This window comes from Protopterus annectens, chromosome 1.part0 (genome assembly GCF_019279795.1).
Source record: "Protopterus annectens isolate FY-2018-M chromosome 1.part0, PAN1.0, whole genome shotgun sequence".
Classification (NCBI taxonomy): domain Eukaryota; kingdom Metazoa; phylum Chordata; order Ceratodontiformes; family Protopteridae; genus Protopterus; species Protopterus annectens.
This window is the reverse complement of record NC_056725.1, coordinates 883582922-883609847: the sequence shown is the minus strand read 5'-3', so window position 1 is coordinate 883609847 and position 26926 is coordinate 883582922. Positions and strand designations below refer to the sequence as shown.

General features: G+C 39.9%; 1 protein-coding gene across 2 annotated transcripts in view; it reads right to left on the bottom strand.

Moving 5' to 3' along the window:
- The window catches only part of LOC122795620 (CD109 antigen-like), a 647366-nt gene that overhangs the window by 297454 nt on the left and 322986 nt on the right, over nucleotides 1–26926 (bottom strand). For both annotated transcript variants that reach the window (XM_044063888.1, XM_044063895.1), the window contains one exon: nucleotides 5136–5351. In XM_044063888.1, the coding sequence (XP_043919823.1) occupies nucleotides 5136–5351 (216 nt within the window). The remainder of the gene's footprint in view (nucleotides 1–5135; nucleotides 5352–26926) is intronic.

Sequence of the window (26926 nt, the reverse complement as noted above, 5' to 3'; positions counted from 1 at the left end):
GAGTAGTCATACCAATAGGGAATAAACACATAAAAGGACATATGATGAAAATGTATTCCTAGCTCATATTTAAAAACTAAGCAGGTAATAAAAAGTGCATATAAAAGTTTATGAATAATGAGTAGGCTGGAAGTGTGTGCATGTATATATAATGTGAGCATTGGAGCATAGACAATAAACTACAACTAAAGGTCTAAGGTCTGATGATATAAAGCTAGTGATAGAGGGCTATAAGGCAGATTAGTTCATGATTTAGGCCTAGCCAACCTTTTCCTGCGTAGTAAAGGTTTCACTTGTACTTTATCATTTATGCCTGGAAACTTGTCAGCTCTTAGGCGGACAATCCATCTAAGTTCACATTCCTGCAGGTAAGAGTCTATATCTCCACCTCTAATACCAGGTTTAACCTGTTGTAACACCTTGAAGTTAAATAGATGATCTGGTCCTGTATTCCTTATATGTTTTGCTAAGGCATTATTCTCAGAAGCAGTCCTAATACTATATACATGTTCTCTAATACGCTCCCTGAGTTGCCTACAGGTCTTGCCTACATAAAATACTGGGCAGCACATACATTTAGCAATATATACTACATTAGTACTCGTACAACTAGTCCCAGTATTAAACTTATAGACTTTTTGCGTAGATGGATGTATAAATCTATCACTGTTATCTATGTATTGACATTAATTACATTCTAGACATGGTGTAGTATTGTAATCTTTCATAGGCACATTGCCTTGTCTAATTAAAGGACGATGACATAATGTCCTTTTCAAATTAGATTTATTTCTATAGGAAAAACATGGACCATCACTCACTATCTTAGATATATCATCATCCAATTCTAGGATTTCCCAGTGCTTACGAACAATTTCCCTGATACTATCTACATCTCTCGAGAAGAATAGGGACAGCCTAATATTATCATTGCCATTCTTAGCAGATGCTACATGTGGACTTTCCTTCTCAGAGAAATATGGTTTGGCCACAGTTTCCCTCAACTTATTAACTAATCCTATGTTCCTATCTATCTCTTTCACTTGGTACTTCCTTTCTAATAATCTATTTTTAAGGGCATTAACTTCTTTAGAATGCCCCATATGGCAAGGATTCAGCCTGGACGCTCTAATAAACTGACCTTTCATAATGTTATTAAAAACAAACCTTGGATGCATGCTTTGACGGTGTAATAGTGTGTTCCTATAACATGCTTTCCTGTATATAGAGGTATTCAAAAGACCAGAAGGTAATCTATTAATATGTATATCTAGAAATGACACTTCATTTTGGGAATAATTAATAGTGAATTTCAAAAAATCTGAGAGTCCATTAACTATTTCAAAGAAATCCAAGAGACATTCTTCATCCCCTTTCCAGATGAAAAAAAGGTCATCTACAAAATGTCTGTAGTGACCAATATTTTCCTGGAACTGTGATAAAGCAAATAAAGAATTCTCTTCCCAGTCGGCCATCACAATATTGGCGTAGCTATTGGCACATGAAGTGCCCATAGCTACGCCATCTTTTTGTATGTAAATATGTTCCTCGAACACAAAAATGTTGTTCTCAAGGACAATTTCTAAAAACAATGAAAGTAAGTCAACAGTCCCTTCATTAAAATCTGAATGGTTTCGAACATACCTCTGGAACCTTATTAGACCCTCTTCATTTGGGATCTTAGTAAATAGACTTACTACATCAAGTGTTACAAGAAAATAGGGTTCCCTATCTTCCAAGGTACTAGTATATTCATATAAATCAACTAAAAAATGTTTACTGTCTCTCAGTATATGCTTATTCACATCTACTAAAGGTCTCGTAAAGAATTCCAAAATAATAGAAAATGGCTCAGTTAGCCACCCCTGCCCTGCTACTATTGGTCTCATGGGAGGGGTGTTCAAAGATTTATGTATCTTTGGCAGCCCCTGTATGATCGGGATAAGAGGGTTTTTTACTTTGAGATATCCGAATAAAGTGTCAGAGATAATTTGACTTTTATGTAAATCCTCTAGAGTGTCATACACTTGAAAGACCTTCACACCAACCTCTAAAAGAGTTATACTAGCATAAAATAGCTCATCACTCAACATAGTGGTCATAATATCAACATAGCAAGAAGTGTCTAAAATAACCAAAGGACCACCCTTATCAGCTGGTCTTATAACTATGGAATGGTCATTTTTAAGATTAGTCAATGCTTGTCTCTGTAAGTAGGTCAGATTAAACTGACGTTTCCTTATAGTATTACTATCCTTACTTTCATAGTACTTATAAATATCATTTTCTACCATTCTTGTAAAAGTATCTAGTACTGGATGTAGGGAGGGGACATACAGGCTATTAGGTCTGAATCTCTCTATGTCCGCTTCCCTGTTAATATTGCGCTGAGTTCTAAAATCTAATTTCAATTTAATATTTCTAGTGAACATCTTTATATCTAGAACTGAGTCTGTTAGGTCACTATCACATGTAGGTATAAAATTTAGTTCTTTGTTCAGGACTTCTTCTTCAAAAACATCCAAAGACCTACTGGATAAATTAACAACTAAGGTCCCCCTGTTTTCTCCCATAATTTCTTTAGGGTCGGTCCCGTCTGTTCCCCTCCTGATCCTTTCCGTTTGTTCCTCCCTCTGCTTTGGGACCTCTGTCTCCCTAGGAAGGAACTGTTGGCTATAGGGAAAGGGGTACGGAGTGGGGACTTACTACCATAAACTAAATGGAGGGAATTAGGAGTGTCCTTGGTATTCTTTTTCCTAACTACAGGTTCACTCCTTATATCCATATTATCTTTAGCCATATTACCTGTATTTAAAACAGGAACTGCATTGTTCCCTTCATAGACAATATGAACAACATCTGATGTGTTTTCAGCTAAAACATCATTAACATTCTCAGTCATACTGTTAGTGTTGATCCCATTAGAAATTCCAATATTGACACCTTCATCTCCATGAATTCTAGCTGATTCAGTGTTAGCAAGCACTGCTCTAGTTACATTTACATTACTATCAATATTACGTTCAGCAATGTTTCTGTGCACAAGGCCACTGCTTTGTTCCCTATTAAAGCGTGGCCAAGTGAAGACATTCCCACATCGGAAATCTTGTATGTCCCTTAACAATTTATTTTTCTTTAACTCTAAAGTCCTTTTTTCAAACAACTGTATATTATCTAATAATTTTTCCATCCCATATTGTGCTTGAGAGCTTCTAAATTTATTATTAAAACGTTCATACTGATCAGTTACATTCTTCCTCAATGTCTCTTCTTCTTGTGAATGAAACTCATTGAGGAGTCTCATATAATTGAAACTTAATTCAAGGTTGAGCTGCTGCCATTTCAGCAGCAGCTCAGGAAAGTTGTTACCTGATGTCGGCATCTTGAGAACGCGTAACCCTCGAAGTATTACGCGTTTCTCGATGCATGCCTCAAAGTGTTGCCGTTGCAACTGAAGTCTTTTCAATTTGGTAAAATCCAGTTCTAGTTTATTAAGGTCTCTCCCTATTTCCGCAGCGTCGGGGTTGTTGTCCACTCCAATATCTGGTTCAAAGAGCAGTAGCATATTCTCCGTGGCTGCCATGTAGTTCCTAAATCGTGTTGACTTCCGGTTGACCGGATCCGGTTCATCCGGTCTATATGGTAGCTCCAAATTCACATCCGAGGGACTGATAGCCATTTCTCTTAGCAGGTAAAACAAAAATTGGTAAAAACAACGTAAAAAACTCCTGTTAAGAGATGAACACTCCTGGTTTCAAGACAAGTGTTAATATATAAAGACAACAAACTGGAGCGAAATGGCCTCAGTAAATTGATGTTTCCAAAGGCACATAAAAGAGTTATTCAACTCAATAAAAATAGCGTTCCAAAGGCACTGAAAGGTTATTCAACCCAGTAGAAACAAAAGTTCACACTTTTCCAGTCCAGTAACCATGCACAATGGCATATAATCCAAACAAAATATTTATTTGAGCTAGAAAACAGTAAGCGCTTTCACCATAGGGTCGTTGATATTCGCTGTTTTCCTCAGTTTTCAGTCTGTTTTTCAGTTTGTTGGCACTTGCTATTTCAAATGTCAGCATTTCAATAGGGAACCTATATATATATATATATATATATATATATATATATATATATATATATATATATATATATATATGTGTGTGTGTGTGTGTGTTTGTGTGTGTGTATGTATGTATGTATATATATATATATATATATATATATATATATATATATATATGAGAAGAAAGGAAAAACAGTAGCTCACTTTTCACTAAGGCTGAGCTGCAGAAAGACCATGTCCAATTGTGGAGAATGTGAAACAAAATCTGTAGTACAGTAAACTCTCGGTTAACCGTCACCATTGGGAATTGGTAGATGCTGGATAACTGTAGTTTCTAATTCCTTGAAAGTTACTATTAAAAATAGGCCTGTCTAATACTGTGCCCTATACTATTTGCTTGGTTTGACTTGTTCTTAGGTTGGGGAGAGAGGGAATTTACTCCTCTCTTCCTTTTTAAAATTCTAAAACTCTACAAACATAAGGTATGCTTCTGCGGTGGGGGGGACAGAAAGTGCAACACATGAAAATTGTACTCTATTTCTATGACTTTTTTGTTCTGGTTGCTTGAGTTCCGATTAACTGAGAATTTACTGTACGTGCAGCAGGGCATTATGGGAGTAGGAAAGGAACTCAAGATCTAGCAGTGATGTTGTCAGATCTGTGTCATTTGTGGCAGCTAGTCCTTATTTATTTTAGTACATGGATTGGATAATGTAAGATCCTTAGCTGTTCTTTCCTGTCATTGTACTAAGATCTCTAACACTGTGATGTCTTTGATGGAGTACCACAGTAAGCACTTAAAGTTGCAAAAAACTCATTAAGGGATTATTGGAGTCTGTCAATCCACTTTTGTTATGCATCTGCTCAGTGTTTACTGGAACATTTGCATTTACCTTCTACTGTTGATAATACACAGAAAAAATGTTTGTAACCATTTGTGTAGATGATATTTGCAAATATTTGTTTCTTTCAAGGTATATCTGATTCTCACTCTTTAATTTAAAGAAAAAAAAGTAGTACTTAGTGTGACAACCATGTTAAAACAAATAAGATATGAATATGTAATTACCTTGACATATATTGACCCAGTTTTGAAGAGTTCGGTACCACCTGATCTTCCTATTATATCAATATGGATTTGTCCAATTTGTGTTGGTGTAATTGGGAAAAAGACACTCTTACTAGACTGGCCAGGCATTGATATCTGGTACATGCTTTGAGCATTGTTGGCACTACTTTGTCCAAACGGGGTAAAAGCAGCACTTTTTTGAAGCATCACAATAACCTGTTAAATGAAGAAGAAAACAGCTGTGATATCTACTTACACGTGCTTGTATTAAAGTTAATGCAAAGTAAATTACAGGATGTACAGACTATTTAGTGCATTAACAAACAACCTTTAAAAAAGTTGTGATCAGAAGTCAGTAGAGGTAAGGTTTGACAACAATCACCTAACTACCCAAAGAAATCTTTAGTTTTGTTTTTCACAGTAATAACAAAATACAGAAGTATCACCAGCACGGTTCACCATTATTTTTCTTTCTTAGGACGAAGATTAGGATGTATACAAAGAACACAACAGAGTCAGCAATAACACCAAGGAGGATGCAAAAATCAGAGTGAAATAATTGTATTTGTTAATAATCAAGAAGGCAAGATAAGATTACAGACAAGGAAAGTTATTGCAAAAAGGACGGGGGACTTAATGCAATATGTTCCTGCAGCACAGAAAGTTTGAAACAGCACTATTGCTGGAATAGCCATTGCACTTAGGCGTAGCAGGAATTTGTGCAGCTTGCGCCTGAGTGCAGCTTCAGGCAAGATTCATAGACAGTAGCTGCATTCATAATCAAGGGTTTGAGCATGGTTTGGAAGATCCTATGCAAACAAGGCACTAATAACATGCAAATGAGGATTGCCTCCAACCTGTATGATTATCGTACTTAGATGAGGCATTTTCCCACCTGCTTGTGACTTATAGTCACTTTTTTGTGCATCGGTGTCATGCCCATCCACTGTATCAAAAGAAAAGTCAATCTTTTTCTGTGTAATTTGCCATTAGCCTGCTGGTCAACAAGGCACAGATACAGAAAAAGACAGACTCATTTTCACTTTGCTGATGAATAAATTCCTGATACATTTAAATTGCAGAGGGATATAATACAGGCTTTTGTGAGTTTGTATGGCCCACAGATGAGGACAGGGGTGATTTGTGCTCTTCCTATAACTGTGGATACCAGGCTATGTATAGTTCTCACTGTACTTGCCCTGTAGACCTTCCAGAGACAAACTGGAGGCAGCATATGTCTAAGATGTTATGTACAATTCCCCCTTAGGGTAGTGTGGGTGATGCCCCCACTGATCAGGAGCAAGTGTTGGCATGTCATCTTAAGGTGGAATTGCTTAATGGGGAAATCTATTAGAGGCAGAGAAACTTCTAGATACTGACCTCATAGTGTTACCTGACTTAGACCTCAGCTGTGAGGGTCTACCATATACTGTGAATTGCTAACATGACGTTGCTGCCTTCATTTGTGTTCCATCTCCCTGAACCCTTGTCTCACTTTCTTGAAATATATGTTTGCTCAGCAACATAACCCTGTATGTTTGCATGAGGACCCATCCACGGCCAGTTATGTTCCCAAAGTCCATCTGTCTGTAAGTTTTTAGTAGTGTGTGCACAAAGGCAGATGTAGATGTTGTCTGCACAACATACTGCACAACATACTGCACAACATACTGCACATGAAGATCATTATGGCAATATCCCTGGCCTCCATCATTCACCTCTACTGGTGATGTTCCTCACATATACACTGCAGCACTCTGACTCTAACAGTCTCTATCTGACTCTCATTGGCAGTGTCCTCTACCTAAATTTTGTCACTGCACATCTGCTTCTGAGCTGCCTGGGAAAAATGTCTTTACCCTGGACACCTTTATATAAGTGTGACAATGGTGAGAGTTACCTCTGAAATGACAGTCTTCTCATCAAGGTGTTCAGGCTGCTCATATGAAACTGGTGTTGAGCTACTTGGTGTTCCCCCAATCTCCCAGCTGTACTGTCACGCCCTTATTTTGATAAATGTGTAAGCACTTGTCAATCCCTATAGAATTATTCACCTGCTATGAGATGGGTAGTCCAGCCAGCAGCCTTTGCAACTGTGTGCACCTGTTCTCAGGCTGTTTCATGGATTTGACAGTAAGGGCATCATCATCATCAACAGCAATTTCTACATCAACATCAGCCTGCTGTGCTAAAGCATCTGCAATCATTGTTATCACTTAGAATGTATTCACTGTAGAATTTTCAGAAAATGCTATAACTATTAGTTCTTCAAGTTAAGCACAATATACCCTAGAAAGAAAATGAACATTTGCCAAGGAATGGTCAAGCTGGCTGTAAATTTTCCATAGTCCATAAAGGTCCTAGTTTTATTCCGTACAACACAATACAGACCTCCCTTATATTAGGCATGCATGATGGGGAATCAATTACAAATAAGTCAAAAATAAAATATATATGTATTCATCAATGATGCACACAGATATGACAGGGGCGAACAATACATATTTGGTTTGCTTTGTTTTTATACTTCCCCAGCTGAAGCGGAGCAAGAGTCTAATCAAAGTCAGGTGCTGAGGAAAATGGTGCATCTAACAGAACATGTATAAAAGTTATTATTGAAATCATAAATTCATCCCTGTAGGAATGTTCTGCAATGAACTGATGTATGACATTAAAAAAATAAGACAACATATTCCAATGAGGTATTATAATACATAGAAAACAATTTATACATGCATATCAATAAAACTTTCATGGATATTGTAGTTGTTAATCCATAAAGTAACACAGTGGTAATTCATATATTTAATTTCAAAAGCAACCCTTTGAATCAGCTCCAATAATAATGCAAGTTATAGTAAGAGGACACTTGGTAGCATTTTGAAAAGAAAATAAATAACTTGTTATTCATGTAAACAAATAAAATGGTATATTTCACAAGCATTTATGAGTCCTTCTTGTCTTCTTACCTCTTTTTCTTTACGATTGTATCTTTTTTTTGTTTGTGTTTTGTTTTTTGTCTGTCTTTTATGTTCCTTTTTCCACAGGTCCAGAGATACAGGGGTAGCCTAACCATATGCATCCCAGGAGAGGGCCTGCTCATCACCACCACACCTTAGCTTCAGACTTCCTGCCCCTCCCCTTTTGTATCTGTCTGCCATGTGTATGTCTGGATGCCTCGTTAATGTCATCCCAGTATAGCGCTCTTGTCTTTGTCTGCTTCTTATGTTTTATCAATACTATCACTCCTTTCTCAACTTCCCACTTATATATAACAATTTGAAAACATGAGGCTCTATCCACTGCAAAAACAAAGTGTCCCTGTTCTCCCACCTCTGCAACACAATCCTCTTCATGTCTTCTTTCCATGTGTTCCTTCTGTTCTCTCGCCCTCATTTACAGTTTTTCCATTTCTCCATTTATAATCTTATAAATAACTCTTCAGAGTATCCACATAAAGATACCTTTCATTTCATAAAAAACTTTATAGCTGTTTAAAACTGTTGGATAAAAATTAATAAAACCTCCCCATATTATATCACTCTTTCAAACTGTTATTTGCTAGAATAACTATCATTCTGTAGGTAAATCTGAAAGTTGGATTTCTTATGCAGTCAATTCATTAGTCCATATTTCCAGTTTCACTTTGTTTGCATTTAACATCTTTATCTTCTCTTATGTTTCCATAACGTATTCCAATAGTTATACTCTTTAGTGGAAAGAAAATGTTCTCAATAATAAATACATGCATTGCTTGACCTTAAAAGTTCATAGCATTTAATTAAATACTCTTTACATGAATGATCATTTATGATGCATTGCAGACTGTTTCCTAATTCTTTGTCAGCATTTCAACATAAAGGAAGGAAAAAGGAAAACATGGACCCTCCCTATGTTCTATTATTTTATAAACTATTATTCACCAGAATGGTTAATGCTTCACTTTATTCTAAATATGCAATATTGATTTGAAGGCTCTATTAAAACATACGATTCAAGATAAAGGTGGATGTCTTAAATACAAAATGGGTTCTAAACATGCAAAAGCTGTTTAAAATCCAAATAATGTTAGTGCAAGCATGACTGTTCTTGAATCTGCCTGAACTGTTCCCATGAGAGACGCTGCACAAAGCTTTACATTTTGAATAACTTCTCTAACCTTTTTTTCTTCCACAGGTTTTGTCAGGTCAGAAAGTTTGAAGTTATTGTGAAGTCCAGCTACAAAAATAGTTTCATAATAGGGCAGTTTAGTGACTGATTTCCTTGTCTTGGATATCAATATAATTGCCTGTTGCAAATTAAAATGTCTTGTTTATCTCAAATGCTTTCACTGCCAAATAACTACCTGTTAAAGATAAATATGCAAATGTTTCAGAAAGCATTTGTTCAAGTTTTGCATTAGATTTAAGAGTGTTAAAAATATTTTTTTTTCTGCCGTGTCTTCAGTTGGTATAACTGTTTTTTTACATCTTGTGTGTTATCTAACTCAAGGATCACTTGCATAAAATTAGACCTGTTAGTAGCAGCCTGCATTTAATTGCTGAAACCTGTGTTCTGAGAGACTGCCTTCCAATCTATCTGCAAATATACAGAGCTGAGTATATTTTTTTGGTTTTAGAGTTTGTTAATTGTTGCTTAGATCTCTGTTGAAACTGTTGTCTCCCTGTTCTGAGAGACTGCTTTCCAATCTATCTGCAAATATACAGAGCTGAGTATATTTTTTTGGTTTTAGAGTTTGTACTGTTAGTTGTTGCTTAGATCTCTGTTGAAACTGCCCCCCCCCACATTTTCTGCCATGCCTTCAATTGGTATAACTGTTTTTTACAGCTTGTGTGTTATCTAACTCAAGAATCACTTGCATAAAATTAGACCTGTTAGTAACAGCCTGCATTTAATTGCTGAAACCTGTGTTCTGAGAGACTGCCTTCCAATCTATCTGCAAATATACAGAGCTGAGTATATTTTTTGGCTTTTACAGTTTGTACTGTTAGTTGTTGCTTAGATCTCTGTTGAAACTGTTTTGTCCCACCCATCCGCCCTATTTTTGGCTTGTAGTTTAAATTTGGTGGCTTTTGCAGTTGCCCGCCCCACTGTAGATTTGATCTGGTACACTCTCCCAGTCCCATCTCTTTACCACATTCTACTTAATAAACTCTTTCTGCACTTGCTTTTAGTCCTTTTTAATTTAATTGCATTTTTAAACTATATTTTGGTCTAATATTGCTACATACTCAAGTGTGCTAGCTTGCACTGCATGTGAATTGTTTTTACTACTGTTTTTGCTACTTTTCTGTAAAAAAAAAAAAAAAAAACTGTAAGCCTGTTGCCTACCTTTCCTGTAACTAGTGTTCCAGAAACAGATTTGCTGTATCCAGGACTGTATGTAAGCCTCTGAGCCCCCCAAGCCTTTCTGTGTTGGGTGGAAGCCTTCTAGCTTATCAGTGGGAGTGGTAAGCACTAGGTAACCTGTCTACCACATATGGAGTGGTTCTGGCCCAGAAATTGTAGTTATTGGCCATTTGGGCAATCTCTTGCATCGCTCTTAACTTTCTAATTTGAAAGCCTGCATTTGCACTTGTTTCTGTCCTGTAACTCATCTAGTGCAGACACAGATTCTTAGTTTTAGCATTTAAATCTGCTTATTCATGCTCAGAACTTGTTCAGAATTTGTAAGCACTAAATAAGCTACTAATTACTATAGCACTCAACCTTCCTCATTACCTAGAGGAAAACAGTTTATGTACTTACTTTTCTCACTTGCGTAGAGAAAAACAGCTCTTGTACTCACTTTCCTCACTTATCTAGAGGAAAATAGTTTTGTATTCAGGTATGTCCAAGGGTCAGCTCCCAGTGTTCTCTCCTGTCTATCTGATGAATCTGGGCATTTTGAGGCAATGTAGAAATTGCCTCATGTACACAGACAACCCTCTCCTCTTACCACCCAACACTATAACCTGTGAGAGATGCACTTATCTAGCCAAACTGGAGGTAAAGCTTTCTCCAACCAAGACTGAACTTGACAGTCATGAGGAGAAGATAAACATTTGCACCACACCACACTCATCACATAGTCTCACTAAATCTACACCACCAAAATTCACACATAGTAACACAAAAACATTTGTGGAGGGTCTCAATAATAATCTCTCTAAGCAACAGAGACCTCCAAAGCAGAAACACAAGCAACATCCATTTCCCAACACAACCCAAATGACACATAGCCCACAGACACAGTGTGCCACTCAACCACAGCCAATAAGGCAAAACAAAGTACTCAACACTCTAGTCATAGGTGACTCTATAGTCAGGCATACTGATGTCCCACTCACCAGGCTAAACAAGGAGAAGGTTACTGTCAGCTGCCTGTTGGGTGCCAGGATCTGCCACATAACCCACGCACTCAGGTCACTCCACAACAAGTACAAATATGACTCTGTCATTGTCCATGTTGGTGTGAATGACCTGAGATGTACCTCCCTGGACTACATGAAAAGAGACATGGAAGAGCTCTCCGATTTTGTAGCCCAGTCAGGTATGACCCTAGCCCTGAGTAGCATTCTGCCATTGCCCAGAATGATACTGCAGTACAAGGACAAAATGATTGACTTCAACAATTGGCTAAGCTTCTGGTGTCATTCTAATGGGATCCAGTATCTGTCTGCTTGGGATGACATGGTCGACAGACCACGATGCATTGCCACACGCATCTGTCGCCCCTGGGATTCCGGATACTGGCTAAGGCTCTTGCTGCCCCTATAGTGACTTTTTTAGACAAGGTTTAAATAACAAATTCACCACCATAACAGGAACAGGCAAGCAAAAACTGAGGGTAACACTATTCAATGCTAGAAGTCTAATTCTCAAAATGCACTCTCGCAAGGCACTCCTTAAAATGGAGAACATTGATATCTATGCAGTGACTGAGACCTGTTTCAAGGCTCCAGAGAGCACCCCTGCACTGCCAGGCTATAACTCATACCACACTTTTATGCCATGTAACCTGGACCGAAACACCAAAGGCGGAGGTGTGTCCATATTCATTAAGGATATCCACACCTCCAGGCTAGTTGCTCAGCATAATGCATCCAAGGTTATCCAAGGGCAACTAACTCTGAGCAAAACTGCAATCCAAATTGTAGCTTACTACAGATCCCCCACCATGCCCCAGGATTCACACTCTTCTTTTTTTGATGTACTGGAAAATATTAGGGTTCAACCAAACACCCTAATAATGGGTGACTTCAATTACCCCACCATTAACTGGGAAAACTACTCATGTACCAACTCCTTAGCTCAACACTTTCTGCAATTCATAAACTCCAGTGCCCTGGATCAACTTATCCACACCCCCACCAAGAACAACAATATCCTAGACATAGTCATTACCAACATGAATAACCGGTGTTCCACACCTGAAGTCAACTCCTCGTTGGTCCAATCCGACCATAAGCTAATCACCCTTGATAACCACATCCTGCCCCCAACCCCCATTAAGGAAACCATGGTAAAAAATTTCTTCAAAGCCAACTTCATGCTTCTTAAGACAGAAGTGGTGAACTTCATGTCACCCATGCAGAAGGACAATACAGTTACAACTGCTGAATCCTACACAAATGCACTCTATAAGCACTTACACAAGGGCATGATCATGCTATCCCAAACAGAACCAAGACACTATCCTCCAAAAAAAGGAAGCCAATCTGGTGGTCCCCTGCCATAAACAAACTGTACAACAGAAGGAATAAACTGTTGCAAAAGAGAGTAAAATCCCATGAGTGGAGGAGCTCCCTGGTCAGCCTCAGTAAAAAGCTGAGATCCCTTATAAGATCCTCCAAAGCTAGCTATGAAAACAAAATCACCACTAGTTCTAAGGACAATAACAAAGCATTCTATAGCTATGTCAAGAATCCCGATGGCAACACCCAGAGCTGCTCTGAGTTACAGCACAACAGCATAAAAATTACAGAACCAACTGATATTGCGAACATCCTGGCAGATAGGGTTTGTGCTATCTTTACCCCCCCTCACCCCCTAAAGGGCCCATATTTATACAGGAAGAATGCAGAGTCCCTGTAATCACAACTACACAGGTAAAAGCTGCACTCTCTAAAGCCAAAATCACAGCATTTGTGGGACTGGACAACATCCCAGGCTGCGTTTTACATGACCTACAGAACGAACTGGCTCCCCACTTAAGCACCATGTTTAATAATAGCCTCGCATCAGGCTTTGTGCCCACTGAATGGTGCAGAGCAACAGTTATCCCACTCCACAAAGGGGCAGCCACCACTGATTCTGGGAACTATCGACCTATTAGCCTGATGAGCCTGGTCTGCAAGGCCATGGAATGTATCATCATGGAATTCATAAACAAAGACATTGGTAACCTCCAAACTCTGGATCCCACCCAGTTTGGATTTGTAAAAGGCAGATCATGCCTCCTGAACTTGATCGACTTCTTTGAGGCAGTCACCAAAGCTGTAGATGAGGGTAAGGTGGTTCACACAGCCTATCTTGACTTCGCCAAGGCTTTCAACACCATCCCCCATTCTGGAATTATAGTTAACTCACTAAACTAGGTATAAATCCCTACGTCAAAAGATGGGTTGCTAACTGGCTCACTGACAGAACCCACACTGTAAAAGTTGCAGACTCCAAATTTGACCTCAAAGCAGTGACAAGTGGAGTACCACAGGGTTCCGTTTTGGGACCTCTCCTGTTCGGTATCTACTTCTCTGAAATACGGGCTAACACAGAAGGCCTCTGGCTAATGAAGTTCGCAGATGACTGCAATCTAGGAGCCATGGTCACATCCCCAAATGATGTGGAAATCTTACAGAAGGGCCTCGTTGAGACAGATGCCTGGTGTCAGAGCCATGGCCTCAAGCTCAATGCCAAAAAGTGCAGTGTCATCCCCTTTGGTAAAAACTCTGTACCCATGAACTACTACATTAGGCAGCAATCTACTTAACACTGAATGTGTGATAAGAGACCTTGGGACCCAAGTGGACAGTAGTCTCTTTTATGATAGCCACATCGCCACAGTAGTCAGGAAGTCCTTCTACATGGCACACCTCATCATAAAGGGTTCTCATCCAGGAAAAAAGGTCATTTTTTCCCCTCTACTCAACACTCATTAGACCCATTATAGAGTACAATGCTCCTTTTGGAATGTACCTCACAAGACATCTGCAGCAGCTGAAAAGGCCACAGAAGTATCTCACAAAGAGGATTACTGGCCTCAAACAAATGCCCTACACTGACCGCCTCAAAAAAACTCCAGCTTTACTCCATCACATATCGCCTACTCCGAGGTGATCTCTGCCTAACATATAAAGCTATGTCAAACCCAGAGCTGCTGGACATGCTACACCTAAAGAAATCCCAATCCTTCTATGCTACATGCTCTAGGGACCTAAACCTTGTCAGCACAATAAACAGGACATGCTGGAGGGATAGATTCCTGTCTCAGAGACTTCCCATGCTCTGGAACAGGCTACTCATCTATGTCAAGCAAAGTTCTTCATTAGCACTCTTCAAGAAAAATTTTGATGAGTGGATGGGAAATAGGAAATACACCCCGGGGATCACTTCTGTGTCTCTACTCAACAGTGGTACAGGAAAATAACTCTTTTGGGTGGCGTAAGCCAGGGAACCTTGTTGGCTAGGCTTACGTAGGCCCTTGGGCTGATAGCCTAGTACCTACCTATAAACCTATTTGTCAAACATTAAGTCATTATCATGTTTTAACAGTGTGTTATCTCTTCCTGCTTGGGGGTGGGGTGGGGTGTAATGACTGTTAAGTCATAATACAGGCCTAAAAAAGTTAGACAAATGATTTAGAATTTATTGTGATCTGAGGCAATACTGCTAGTGAGAGTAGAGAAAGAACTAAGCAATTTCTAGACACCTGATTGCTAGTAAAACATTGAACTGGACCCTGAAAACATCTTAAATCCGACTTTATACCACTATTTAGCCCATCTGAACTTTTACTAATTAACTTAAGTATAAACAAATACACTCAACATAGCAGTCACTTATCTCTAACCATACCCAAACAGTAAAGATATTTCTACTGTTAATAATATTTTATACTGGATCTTTGCTAATACTAGACACCATGCCCTCATACAACAAAATGAATGGCAAGTATGGCATAATTGATCAGATACTAATAACTCAAACTACACACATTTTTTTTCAGGTACCTTACCAAACTCTCACAGTGATCATCGTCCAACCTTTCTTATTTGTAAACAGCAAATAAATATCATACCAAATGTATTTTAACAAGGACACTTTTAATGAGTTGCTAAAACAATGCAAATGGTACCCACTAAAATATCTACCCCACCCCTTCATAAGCATCCATAACTCCTACTGCACCCATATGTAAGGAAATGTTTAAATCCATCACTGCCCTGCAAAAATCAAAAGAAATCAAGGAACTAATATCAATCAGGTGCAGAGCTGGAAAAGCTCTCACACAATCAAATCCAATGTAGGTAGAAAATAAGGCACATTTAGAAATCAATGCAAATACACCACTAGGAAAAGCAAGCAAATTTTCTTTAAACAGCAACTCATCCAGCATCAAAATAATCACCAACAATACTAGATAAACATTAACATACTTCTTAAGACAGGACAAAGAAACAAACCCAGTCCTTTCCTCAGTTAAATTGATATTAACATTGCCTACAATTTCAACAAGCATTTCACAGACATAGCTAACCCTAATATGCAAAACAGTAATGTCATACCAAGCAACATTCCCTCACAACCTTCAGCAAGTGTCACTCAGACCTAAAGTACTACAAAAGCTAAAAGCTACTTCACTAGATCCTGACCTCCTTCCATCTGAATACTTGCAAACTATAGTTAATACAATAGGATCATAAGAGATTACTAGGCTATCGACCCAGATGTCATTTTAAGCCTAGCCATTTCATCCCAATGTAATACCATAGAAATACTCTTCAATACCCAAGATTGCATTTAGTGATGACTGCCCATGTTCAGGAGGGTTGTGGGTGCTGTCCTCAGTAAGAATGTATGGTGCCCCATCCACTTGTCCAATTTCCTCTTCAACAGTGTCCTAGAGGTGCTTAGTTTCACAAGAGTTAATAGCCTGTCCTAAAGATGCAGCAGTTGTTGGGAGATAAATCTGTCCCCCCAGCATGTCCTATTTAAATCATAGGCCATATTTAGGTTCCTGAAATGGGTAGCCCTAGTCCCATTTGATTTACGGATATGCAACAAGTTCATTAGGTTTGGGTCTTGGATTGGTCTGCAGGCCAGGCATAAATCTTCCCTAAGTAGTCTATAATATATGGAGTACAGTGACAGGAACTTTTGTAGGTCTGTGTAAGGCACATGCTGGAGCCCCTTGATCTTCTTTGTTAGAAAACTCTGAGTCTCTCTAATTGCTGCAAGTGCTTTGTACAGTACATGCTGAACTGGGCGTTATACTCAATTATGTGCTAGATAAGTAATGAGTATAGGGGGTTATAATGTCTTTTGCTCTCAGGGTGAAGTCTTTACTAATCAAGTGTGCTATGTAGAAAGCTTTCCTTACTACAGTAGACACATAGTGGTCAAAGTTAAGGTCACAGTCAACTTGTGATCCCAGGTCCCTTACCACTTCATGGGTACTTAAGGTATTGTTGTTGATTTGATAGTGTAAAGGGAAATTTTTTGTGCTGAAGGGAATGCTTCTGTTTTCCCTGTATTTGGCTTGAGACCATGACACATATACCAACCGTTGGTCTGTGTGAGACCCTCCTGGAATATACTAACATAATTTGGGGAGTCAGTGACTGAACCTAGTTTGCAAACTAGGTCAGCCACAAACCCTTAGTTTTCACCTGAACTTCTGAGAAGTATATACCAGACACTAGGCCACCTAGCACTGACCCTTGTGTCACCCTGCTGTTGTAAGGTCTGCTGGTTGATGTGGAGTCATTCACTTTGATAGTGTGTGTCTGGTTTGTGAGCCAGCTGGCAACTCATCTTACAATGAAGGGGTTTACATTTAGTTTGCTAAGTTTATCGGTAATGCCTGAATGTAGATTGTCTCAAAAGCCTTTGCCAAGTCAAGGTTTGCTGTGTGTACAGATTTGCCCTCGTCAATGGCCTTAGTCATATTTTCAAAGAAATCAACCAGATTTAACAGGCAGGATTTGCGCTTCACAAAGACAAATTAGGTAGGATCCAGGGTTTGGAGGTCACCTCTGTCTTTATTTATGAAGTACACAATGATACATTCCATGGCCTAACATATAAGGCTGGTCAGACTTATGGGTCTGTAATTCCCTGTGTCTGTTGCTAGGCCATCTTTGTGGAGAGGAATAACTGTTGCTGCTCTCCATTTAGCAGGAACAAAGCCTGTGGTTAGGCTATGATTGAAAAGGGTACTTAGTGGTGATGCTAGTTCATGTTTTAACCTGTTTAGAAGACAGCCTGGGATGTTGTCTGGTCCTACAAAGGCTGTGTTTTTTTGCTTTAGACAAGGCTTTGGGGACCTGCTGTTCAGACATGTAGGGTTGGGGGGAGTTTGGGAGAAGGTTTGTTGTAAGTTAGGAGTGGATAAGGGACTAACATTTTCACCAAATCTATCTGCTAGAAGGTTTGCTATCTCTTTGGGGGTTAGAGTGTGTGTGTGTGTGTGTGTGTGTGTGTGTGTGTGTGTGTGTGTGTGTGTGTGTGTGTGTGTGTGTGTGTGTGTGTGTGAGTGTGATACCATTGGCCACTAGTTCTGCACATGCTTGGGTCCTACCCTTTAGGTTATATATGTAGCTGTAAAAGTCCTTATGGTTATGCCTTATTTGCCTGTTGATGCTGAGAGGATGCTTTTCCATTCATGGGGCATTGCCTTTGTTTTCTTGGACAGCAACTCTTTGCATTTATTGTAAAGTTTATTGATGCTGGATGCCCACCATGGCAGCTTGTTTTTACTTTGGGCTCTGGCTTTGATTCTTTCTGGTGCGGCTGATTTTATACACTTATGCAAGTGATTGCACAGGGCTTTACTGTAAGCTTCAGCATAGTTACCACTTCCAACTTGGGGTGGGGCTTGGAATGCATTTATACCTTCACCTAGGAGGGTATAGTTTGCCTTGGTGAAGTTTTTTAGTCTGATTTTTACCCTTTGTGAGTTCTGGTGTTAGTGCCAGTTCAAAGGTGACTGATTTTTGGTCAGTTTTAACTAATGAGTGCCTGACAGTTGTGGCAGTGCATCTGTTTGACATGTTGGTGAGGACCAGCTCTAGAATGTTTGCGCCTCTTGTTGGGGTATGGACATTTGTTCCTGGGTATTTGAATTAACAAAATCAAGGAACTTTTGCACTAGAAAGTTAGGGCTAGGGTAGGTTTCCCAATTGATGGTGGGATAATTGAAATCCCCCATAACCAGTGTTTTTGATAAAATTTGGGTTATCTCTAGTTTGGTCAAGTAGGCTATATGGGTGTTGTCACCCATAGATGAGGAACTACAACTGGTTATGACTTGAATGGAGGTCTTACCCACCATAACCTGGACCTGGAGTAACTCCATGGAGTTATCCAGTCTAACTAGCTGGGAGGTGAATGTATCTGTAATATAGATTGAAACACAGCCTCTTTTCATTTTCACATGTTCATTTTGTGGTCTAAAGGTTCATAGGTAGGTACTAGACTATCTGCCCAAAGGCATTTATAAGCCTAGCCAGAATGTCAGCAACAACAGCCAGAATGTGTTGGCTTTCGCCACCCCTTTAGATTAGTTCCCTGTGCCTCTGTCCAGCAGAGCCATTGAAGTGATCCCTGGGATAAACTTTCTGTTTCCCATCCATTCGTCAAGGTTTCTTTTGAAGAGGGTTAGCAAGGAGCTCTGCTTAATGTAGATTGGAATCTTGTTCCAGAGCATGAGAAATCTCTGGAACAGGAATCTATCCCTCCAGCACATCCTATTTATTGTTGTGGTGAGGTTTATATCCCTGGAGCATGTGGCTCGAGGGGATATGGTTTTCTTTACGTGGAGCATGTCCATCAATTCTGGGTTGGACATGGCCTTCTATGTCAGGCAGAGATCACCTCTGAGTAGGCAGTATGCAACCGAGTACAGCTGGAGTTTCTTCAGTCGAGCTGATAGGGCATCTTCTTGAGGCCAGTGATCCTCTTGGTGAGGTACTTCTGTGGTCTTTCCAGTTGTTGTAGGTGTCTTGTAAGGTAAATCCCACATGGGGCACTGTACTCTATGATGGGTCTGATGAGTGATGTGTAGAGGGGCCCAATGACCTCTTTCAATCTGGATGCAAACTCTTTTGTGATTAGGTGAGCCACATATAAGGATTTTCTAACCACTTTGGCAATGTGATTATCAGAGGAGAGGTTACTATCTACTTGGGTCCCCAGATCCCTTATTATGATTTCTGTATTTACGGGGCTACCACATATGTGGTAGTTTGTGGGTACTTTGTTTTTTTCCAAAGGGGATGACTATGCACTTTTTGGCATTTTGCTTGAGGCCGTGGTTTTGACACCAGGTATCTGTCTCAGTGAGACCATTTTGGAGGATGTCTGTATCAACCGGAGAGTCATTTATAGCCCCTAGTTTGCAGTCGTCTGTGAACCTGGTCAGCCATAGTCCACCTGTGCTTGCCTGTACCTCTGAGATGTATATGCCGAACAGGAGGGCTCCTAGGACTGATCCCTGGGGAATGCCACTTGTAACCAGTTTAGAGTCATACCTAGCTCCCACAACTCTTACCATGTGGGTTCTGTCCATGAGCCAGTTGGCAACCCATCTCATGACATAGGGGTTTATGTTCAGGCTGGTGAGCTTGTCAAGAATACCTGAGTGGAGAATGGTGTTGAAGGCCTTTGCAAGGTCTAGATAGGCTGTGTGGACCATCTTTCCCTTATCTATAGCCTTGGTAACTGTCTCAAAGAGGGTCACCAGGTTTAGGAGACATTTTTTGCCCTTAACAAAGCCAAACTGGGTAGGGTCCAGTGTTTGGTGGTTCCCAATGTCTTTGTTAATGATATCCATGATGATGCACTCCATAGCTTTGCAGACTAAGCTAATCAGGCTTATAGGATGATAGTTCATGGGTTCCATTGTGGCGCCACCTTTGTGGAGCAGAATAACCATTGCTGTGTGCCACTCTGTGGGTACGTTGCCTGTGGAGAGGCTGAGTTTAAACAGTGTATTTAGGTAAGGGGTTAGTTCATCTTTGAGCTCATGTAGGACGTAGCCTGGGACACCATCCAGTCCCATTGATGCTGTGTTTTTGGCTTTAGAGAGGGCTGTTTTAACCTGAGTGTCTGTGATTTCAGGGGCACTATATTCTTCTGGTATAGTTATGGGCCCTTTTCGGGGTGAGAAGGCGGCGAAGTTTGCACCGGACCTGTCTGCCAGGATGTTGACTATATCGGTCAGTTTGGTGTATTTTGTGCCATTCTGCACTAACTCTGAGCAGATCTGAGAATTATCACTTAGATTCTTGACATAGATAAGGAATGCCTTGTGGTTATCTTTGGAGTCCATGGCAATTTTTCTTTCGAAGCTAGACTTGGATGATTTTATAAGGGAGCATAGTTTCTTGCTGATACTATTCAGGGATGTCTTCCCTTCTTGGGATTTTACTCTTCTGTACTAATTTCCTCCTTCTATTGTATAGCTTGTTTATGGCAGTGGTCCACCAGACTGGTTTTCTTTCTTGGAAGAGTGAGTCTTGGTTTTGTTTGGGATAGCATGATCCATGCATTCTTGTAAGTGCCCATAGAGTGCATTAGTAAAGGATTTTGCAGCTTGGACAGTATTATCCTTTAGCATGGGGGCTTTGAAATTTCCCACCTCGGTCTTAAGTAACGTGAAGTTTGCTTTTGAAAAGTTTTTCATGGTGGTTTCTTTGATTGGGGGTGGTGGCGGAATGTTGATATCCAGAGTGATTAGTTTATGGTCAGATCTAACCAGTGAGGGTTTGACCTCCGGTGTGGATCACCAGTAACCCATGTTGGTGATGACCAGGTCCAATATGCTGTCACCTCTGGTGAGGGTGTTGACCAGTTGATCCAGAGTGTTGGAGATTATAAATTCTAAGAAATGTTGGGCAAGGGAGTTTGTACTTGAGTAGTTCTCCCAGTTAATGTTTGGGTAATTGAAATCACCCAATATCAGGGTGTTTGGTAGGAAATTTTTGTTTCCCGGTGTTTCCAGGAATGCAGAGTGGGGGTCCTGGGACATGGTGGGTGATCTGTAGCAAGCTATAATTTGAATAGCAGTTTTGCCTGTTGTTAGTTGTATGTGGATGATCTCTGAAGCATCGTGCTGTGCCACTAACCTGGAGGTGTGGGTATCCTTGATGAATATGGCTACTCCCCTGCCTTTTGTATTTTGGTCCAGGTTTTGTGGCCGAAATGTATGGTATGAGTTGTAGCCTGGTAGTGCTGGGGTGCTCTCTGGAGCCTTAAACCAGGTTTCTATTACTGCACAGCTATCGATGTTCTCCATACTGAGGAGTGCCTTGAGTGCATGCATTTTGAGGTTTAGACTTCTGACATTGAGTAGTACTACCCTCAGTTTTTTGTTACTTGTGCAATTTACGGCAGTGGGTTTGTCTTTTGAGCCATGCCTAAAAAAGGCACCATGGGGGTGGCAAGAGCCTTGGCCAGTATTCGAAAGCCTAAGGGTGACAGGTGCAAGCCATCTCTAGCGAAGCAGCGTGGCTTGTCAAGCATGTAATCCCAGGCTGACAGACACTGGATCCCCTTTGAATGACACCAGAAGCTTAGCCAATTGTTGAAATTGATAATTTTTTTCTCTGTACCATGGTATAATTCTTGGTGAGGGCAGGATGCAACTCATGGTCAGGTTCATACTGGCCTGAGCTATGTGATCAGAGAGCTCTTCCATGTCTCTTTTCATGTAGTCCAGGGAGGTACGGCTCAGGTAATTCACACCAATATGGACAATGACAGAGTCATATTTGTACTTGTTCTGGAGTGACCTGAGTGCTTGTGTTATGTGGCGGATCCTGGCACCCGACAGGCAGCTAGTAGTAACCTTCTCCTTGTTCAGCCTAGTGAGTGGGACGTTGGTGTACCTGACTATAGAGTCACCTATTACTAGTGTGTTGGGTATGTTATTTTGCCTTAAGGGCTGTGATTGCGTGGCACACTGGTTTTGTGAAGTATGTGTTTCATGGTCTGTGTTGAGGGGTGGAGGTTGCTTGGATGTCTGCTTTGGAGGTCTCTGTTGCTTTTGCAGATTTTTATTTAGAACCTCCGAGTATGTTTTCGTGTATTTATGTGTGTATTTTTGCCAGTGCTGGTTCCATAGGTCTATGTGAGACCAGTGGTGTGATGCAAGTAATTCCCATCTCCTCTTGACTGCTTAGTCCAGTCTTGGGTTGAGACAGTTTAGCCTCCAGTTTGGCTGTATAATTGCATCTCTCACATGTATTAGTGTTTGGTGGAAGGAGGAGAGGGTTGTCTGAGTACATTGCCTCAAAATGCCCAGATTCACCAGTTGGACAGGAGAGTACACCTGAAACTGCCCTTTGGACATGCCTGGATAGGTACAGTGAGCTGTTTTACTGATTGGCTGGTAAGGTCAAATAGAGAGCCTTGTCCTTCTCTACAGTATAGGGGGGGGGTCTAGTGCTAAGGTTTATTAGTGCTTGCTATGAGTTTTGAGCAAGTGCCAGGATGAGAAGTGAATGGTTTGAGTGCTTAAGTTGAAAGTTTGTCTAGTTCCAAGGGAAAAATTGAAGAGTAGACTGTGGAGCCGGGAATAACTGTACTCTAGCTAACCAACACTGCCCAGCATGCAAAACCTTGCAACTGCAGGTTTTATAGCAGGGAAATGAAAGACATAGAAATTAGCCCAAAAATGGCCAATAAACTGCTAATTTCTGGGCTGAAACCACTCCTCCAGGGACAGATAGGCTGCTCAAAGCTCCCTCTCTCATAGTGAACAGAGAAAGTTCCATCTATCCAAGTAAGGTATGGGAAAAAACACAGAAACTTGTAACACAGCCCTAAATTCAGCACTAACCTGAAAACTGGACTATACTAGCTTAGAAACGTGGGAAAACAAGTATATGTTTTTTTTTGTTTTTTTTTTTTCAGAAAATAAAGCAGATACAATCAAAAAAACACTTTAAATGCACAGAAATGGCTATCACACTTGAGTGTGTAGCTTACAACAGTTAAACAGGTAATTTAAACACAAGGCATTGTAGACTTGCCAGGTCGGGGTACTCTCTGAGACCTTGAACTGGGTTTTTGTGACTGTACAGACATCTACATCTTCTAGTGATAGAAGTGCTTCCAGGGAGGGCAGTTTTTGGTTTAAGCTCCTAGCATTTAGCAGCATGACCCTTATTTTGTTCTGATTGGTTAATTTCACTTTGATATTGTTGTTTTCAAGACCTTGCCTAAAAACAGCACTATTGGGGAGGCAAGAGCCTTTGCCATCAGCCAAATGCCTAGTGGTGCCAGGTGCAAACCATCTCTGGCAAACCAGCCAAGTTTTCAGGCATGGCTTCCCAGGCTGACAGGAACTGGATCCCCTTTGTATGACACCAAAACCTGAGCCAATTATTAAAATCAATCATTTTTTGTTTATACTGTGGCATCATTCTAGGTTAAGGTAGTGCACTGCTCAAAGCTAGGGACATACCTGCCTGGAACACATATTCAGAGCTAAACCATGTCTCTCTTCATATAGTCCTGTGAGGTACATCTTGGGTCATTCACACCAACATGAACTACAACAGAGTCATAACGGTACTCATTGCTGAGAGAACTGAGTGTATGCATGATCTGATAAATCCTGGCAGTGGATAGGCAGCAGTCCATGACTTTCTTTTTGTCCAGCCTTTTGAGTGGGACATCCGTGAGTCTCACTATTAAGTCTCCCAATAGCCTACCTTAGTGCAATACTTATAAACAGATCCATAATGGAAGCAATGTTATATCTTATCATAAAGGAGGAAGAAACAACTCCTGTAGTAATCTTGGTCCCACTAGGGTTAGTCAACGCAGGTCCTGCTTGCTTAATCTTGTTGACATCTTTGAAAAGGCCACTGAGGCAATGAATGAGAACAAATCAGTGCACACTGCTGATATGGACATTGCAAATGCATTCAGCACTGTCCCACACTCAGGTATCATAGATAAACTAAGTTGGGTAAGCAAACTGGATAATAAAATACTGGAAGTAAGGATTTCTCCAAAAGATTGTTCACTGTTGGAGAACAGCAAGGTTCAGTCCTTGGGCCACTTGTCTTTGTTGTTTACTTATCAGAGGTTAAAGCTAATGTAAAAGGCTTGTGGCTGAACACATTTTGAAATGATTGCAAACATGGTGCTATTATAAACTTCCCAGGGACACCAGAATCATAGAAGATGGCCACTCCCAACAAATAAGTGGCTCCAAAATTTACTAACTGAAATTAAATACAAAAGAAATGTGTAATTCTATCCTGATGCAAGCATGATTCCCTTTGTAACTATCACATTAACAGCATCTCTTGAAAGCTGATCCCATAGTTAGAGATCTGGTAACCTATGCTGACAATGAACTGTCCTTTGATCGCCACATGTTGTAAGGATGTTCTTCTTCATGGTACAGCTTATATCTAAGAGTATGGCATCCAGATCTAGGCATGTAATTTTTCCTCATATTCAACACTCATTAAGTCAATGATTGAGTATAATGTCCCTTTCATTGTATACTTGCCCAAACACTTGTCAGAGCTGAAATGACCAAAACATTTTCTCACTAAAAAAAAATCAAATGCCTAAATCATAAAATCTAAACAAACTGTCTGAAAATCTTGTCACTTTTCTTGGTATCACACAGGCTACTGACAGATTATCTCTGCCTCAAGTATGGAGCTTCAGCAGATCCTGTTCTGTCAAATCTAGCACACATTCAGAAGTCCAGTGGTATCAGAAACTTCCATTTAAGGAACCTCAAACTCTTTTGCATGTTGGAAGGATAGATATGTGTCACAGAGAATACCACATCTGAGGAACCCTCTTACCTGCCACATAAAGTGGAATACTTTTCTTACTCTAGTCAAATGTAGTTTGGCTGAATGGATCATTAACCCACAAATTCATCATTAATTTAGCACCAATGACACTCGTGAACAGGAGAAATGTAACTATCCCAAAATATACTTCTTCAGACATCCTTATAGATTCATATTTCAAAATATAAGGACTTAATAAGTAAGGGAAAACAGGGCTAGGCTTGTTAATTTTCCTGTAATCAATAGTTTATTATACAATGACTCCCTATTAATATTCAAAAACGTGCATGCTTATTGGCCCAGCCCAACCAGCGTGCCTGTTGTAAATCCCACAATATACCAACGGAAAAATTTTCCATTGGTATAAAGTGCCCTAAAACCTTTTTTTTTTTTTTTTATAATTAAAAAAAAAGAGAGAGAAAATGGAGCAACAGAGACTTTCTTTTCTCCGTTGCATACATTTCAAAGCATTGATGTACTGGGTATGCGTGGGAACGCAAGTCCCATACGCATGCACAGTACATCAAAATGAAGAGGCAGTATACCACAACCGGTGGAAGAACAGTAATCCACCATTATACAAAAACATTATTTAAGAAAAGTAAGTATTTTTTTTTCTTAAATAATGTCATTGTAGAATAGCAATAACCGACTCCGTGGTTGTGGTATATTGAAGATTTACCTACGGTTGCCTTTGTTTAATCACTCAGGCTTCGCCCTCTTGATTAAACCACACCAACCATGGATAAATATTCGATATACCACACCATGTCATCATTTATTGCTTTAATAACTACCTATGAACAAAAAATAGGCACAGATTTTTACATGTATATATGTAACTGTGAATATGTATTATATCTGTGTGTCTTTAACAACTACCAAAACCCATAATGCATTGTGGAAAGCTATATTGCCCATGCTCCTTCAGAAACAATGTCACTTAGCCATCCTTACTGGGTTTTTAATGTGGCCAGTCATACTTCTTGTAATTACGGTTTGGAGGTACCACCACAGAGTAACAGCTGGGTGTAGATATCACTTCTGTGGTACAATTTGTTGCATTAGGTCATTCTTCTATCCTAGCTAGTGTAGTCAGTGGTGTTAGACTTTTCACTTATTAAACACTTATAACTGGTTTTGTGTGTCTTCTCCTGGTGTCATATCTTACATTAACATTGTACCTCTGAGATGGAGTATTTAAAAAAATCTGTCCCGTTTACTAGTCTCACACTTCATGATGAGCACTTTTATAACCATGGTAAAGCTTCTCAGGTATATCTGTCTCACTGATTTGCTAAAAATGGGTTTTATGTCATTGGCTTTGCACATCTTGCTTCTTAAAAGACCACTTGACATTCAGTTCTGTGTTCAACATTAACAGTGCCAGTGTAGCGGTTGTGCTTGGGTGTACAACATTATAATAAGTAAAAAGAAAACTGCCTTTTATATTCTTTAGGGACTTACCTTATGATCAGATCTTCAGTAGTGTCCTCAAAAATTCCTAGAAGGTTTATGCCAAGCACATTTGTGGCTCTGTGATTAGCAATGGATCCAAAGTGTTTAATGTCTTTTTGCTTCACAAATGTCCAACACATTCTAGCTGAATTATATTCACTGACAATCTGCTTTGGCTTATCATTTTGGAACACTGTGACTCTAGAGAGACGTACAGTCAATGTAAATGCATTGCAGCAATGGCAATGGCCATTCCCAAGGAAGCAGGGGTGTTGATCGTGGATTACTTTTGATAAGTTGATG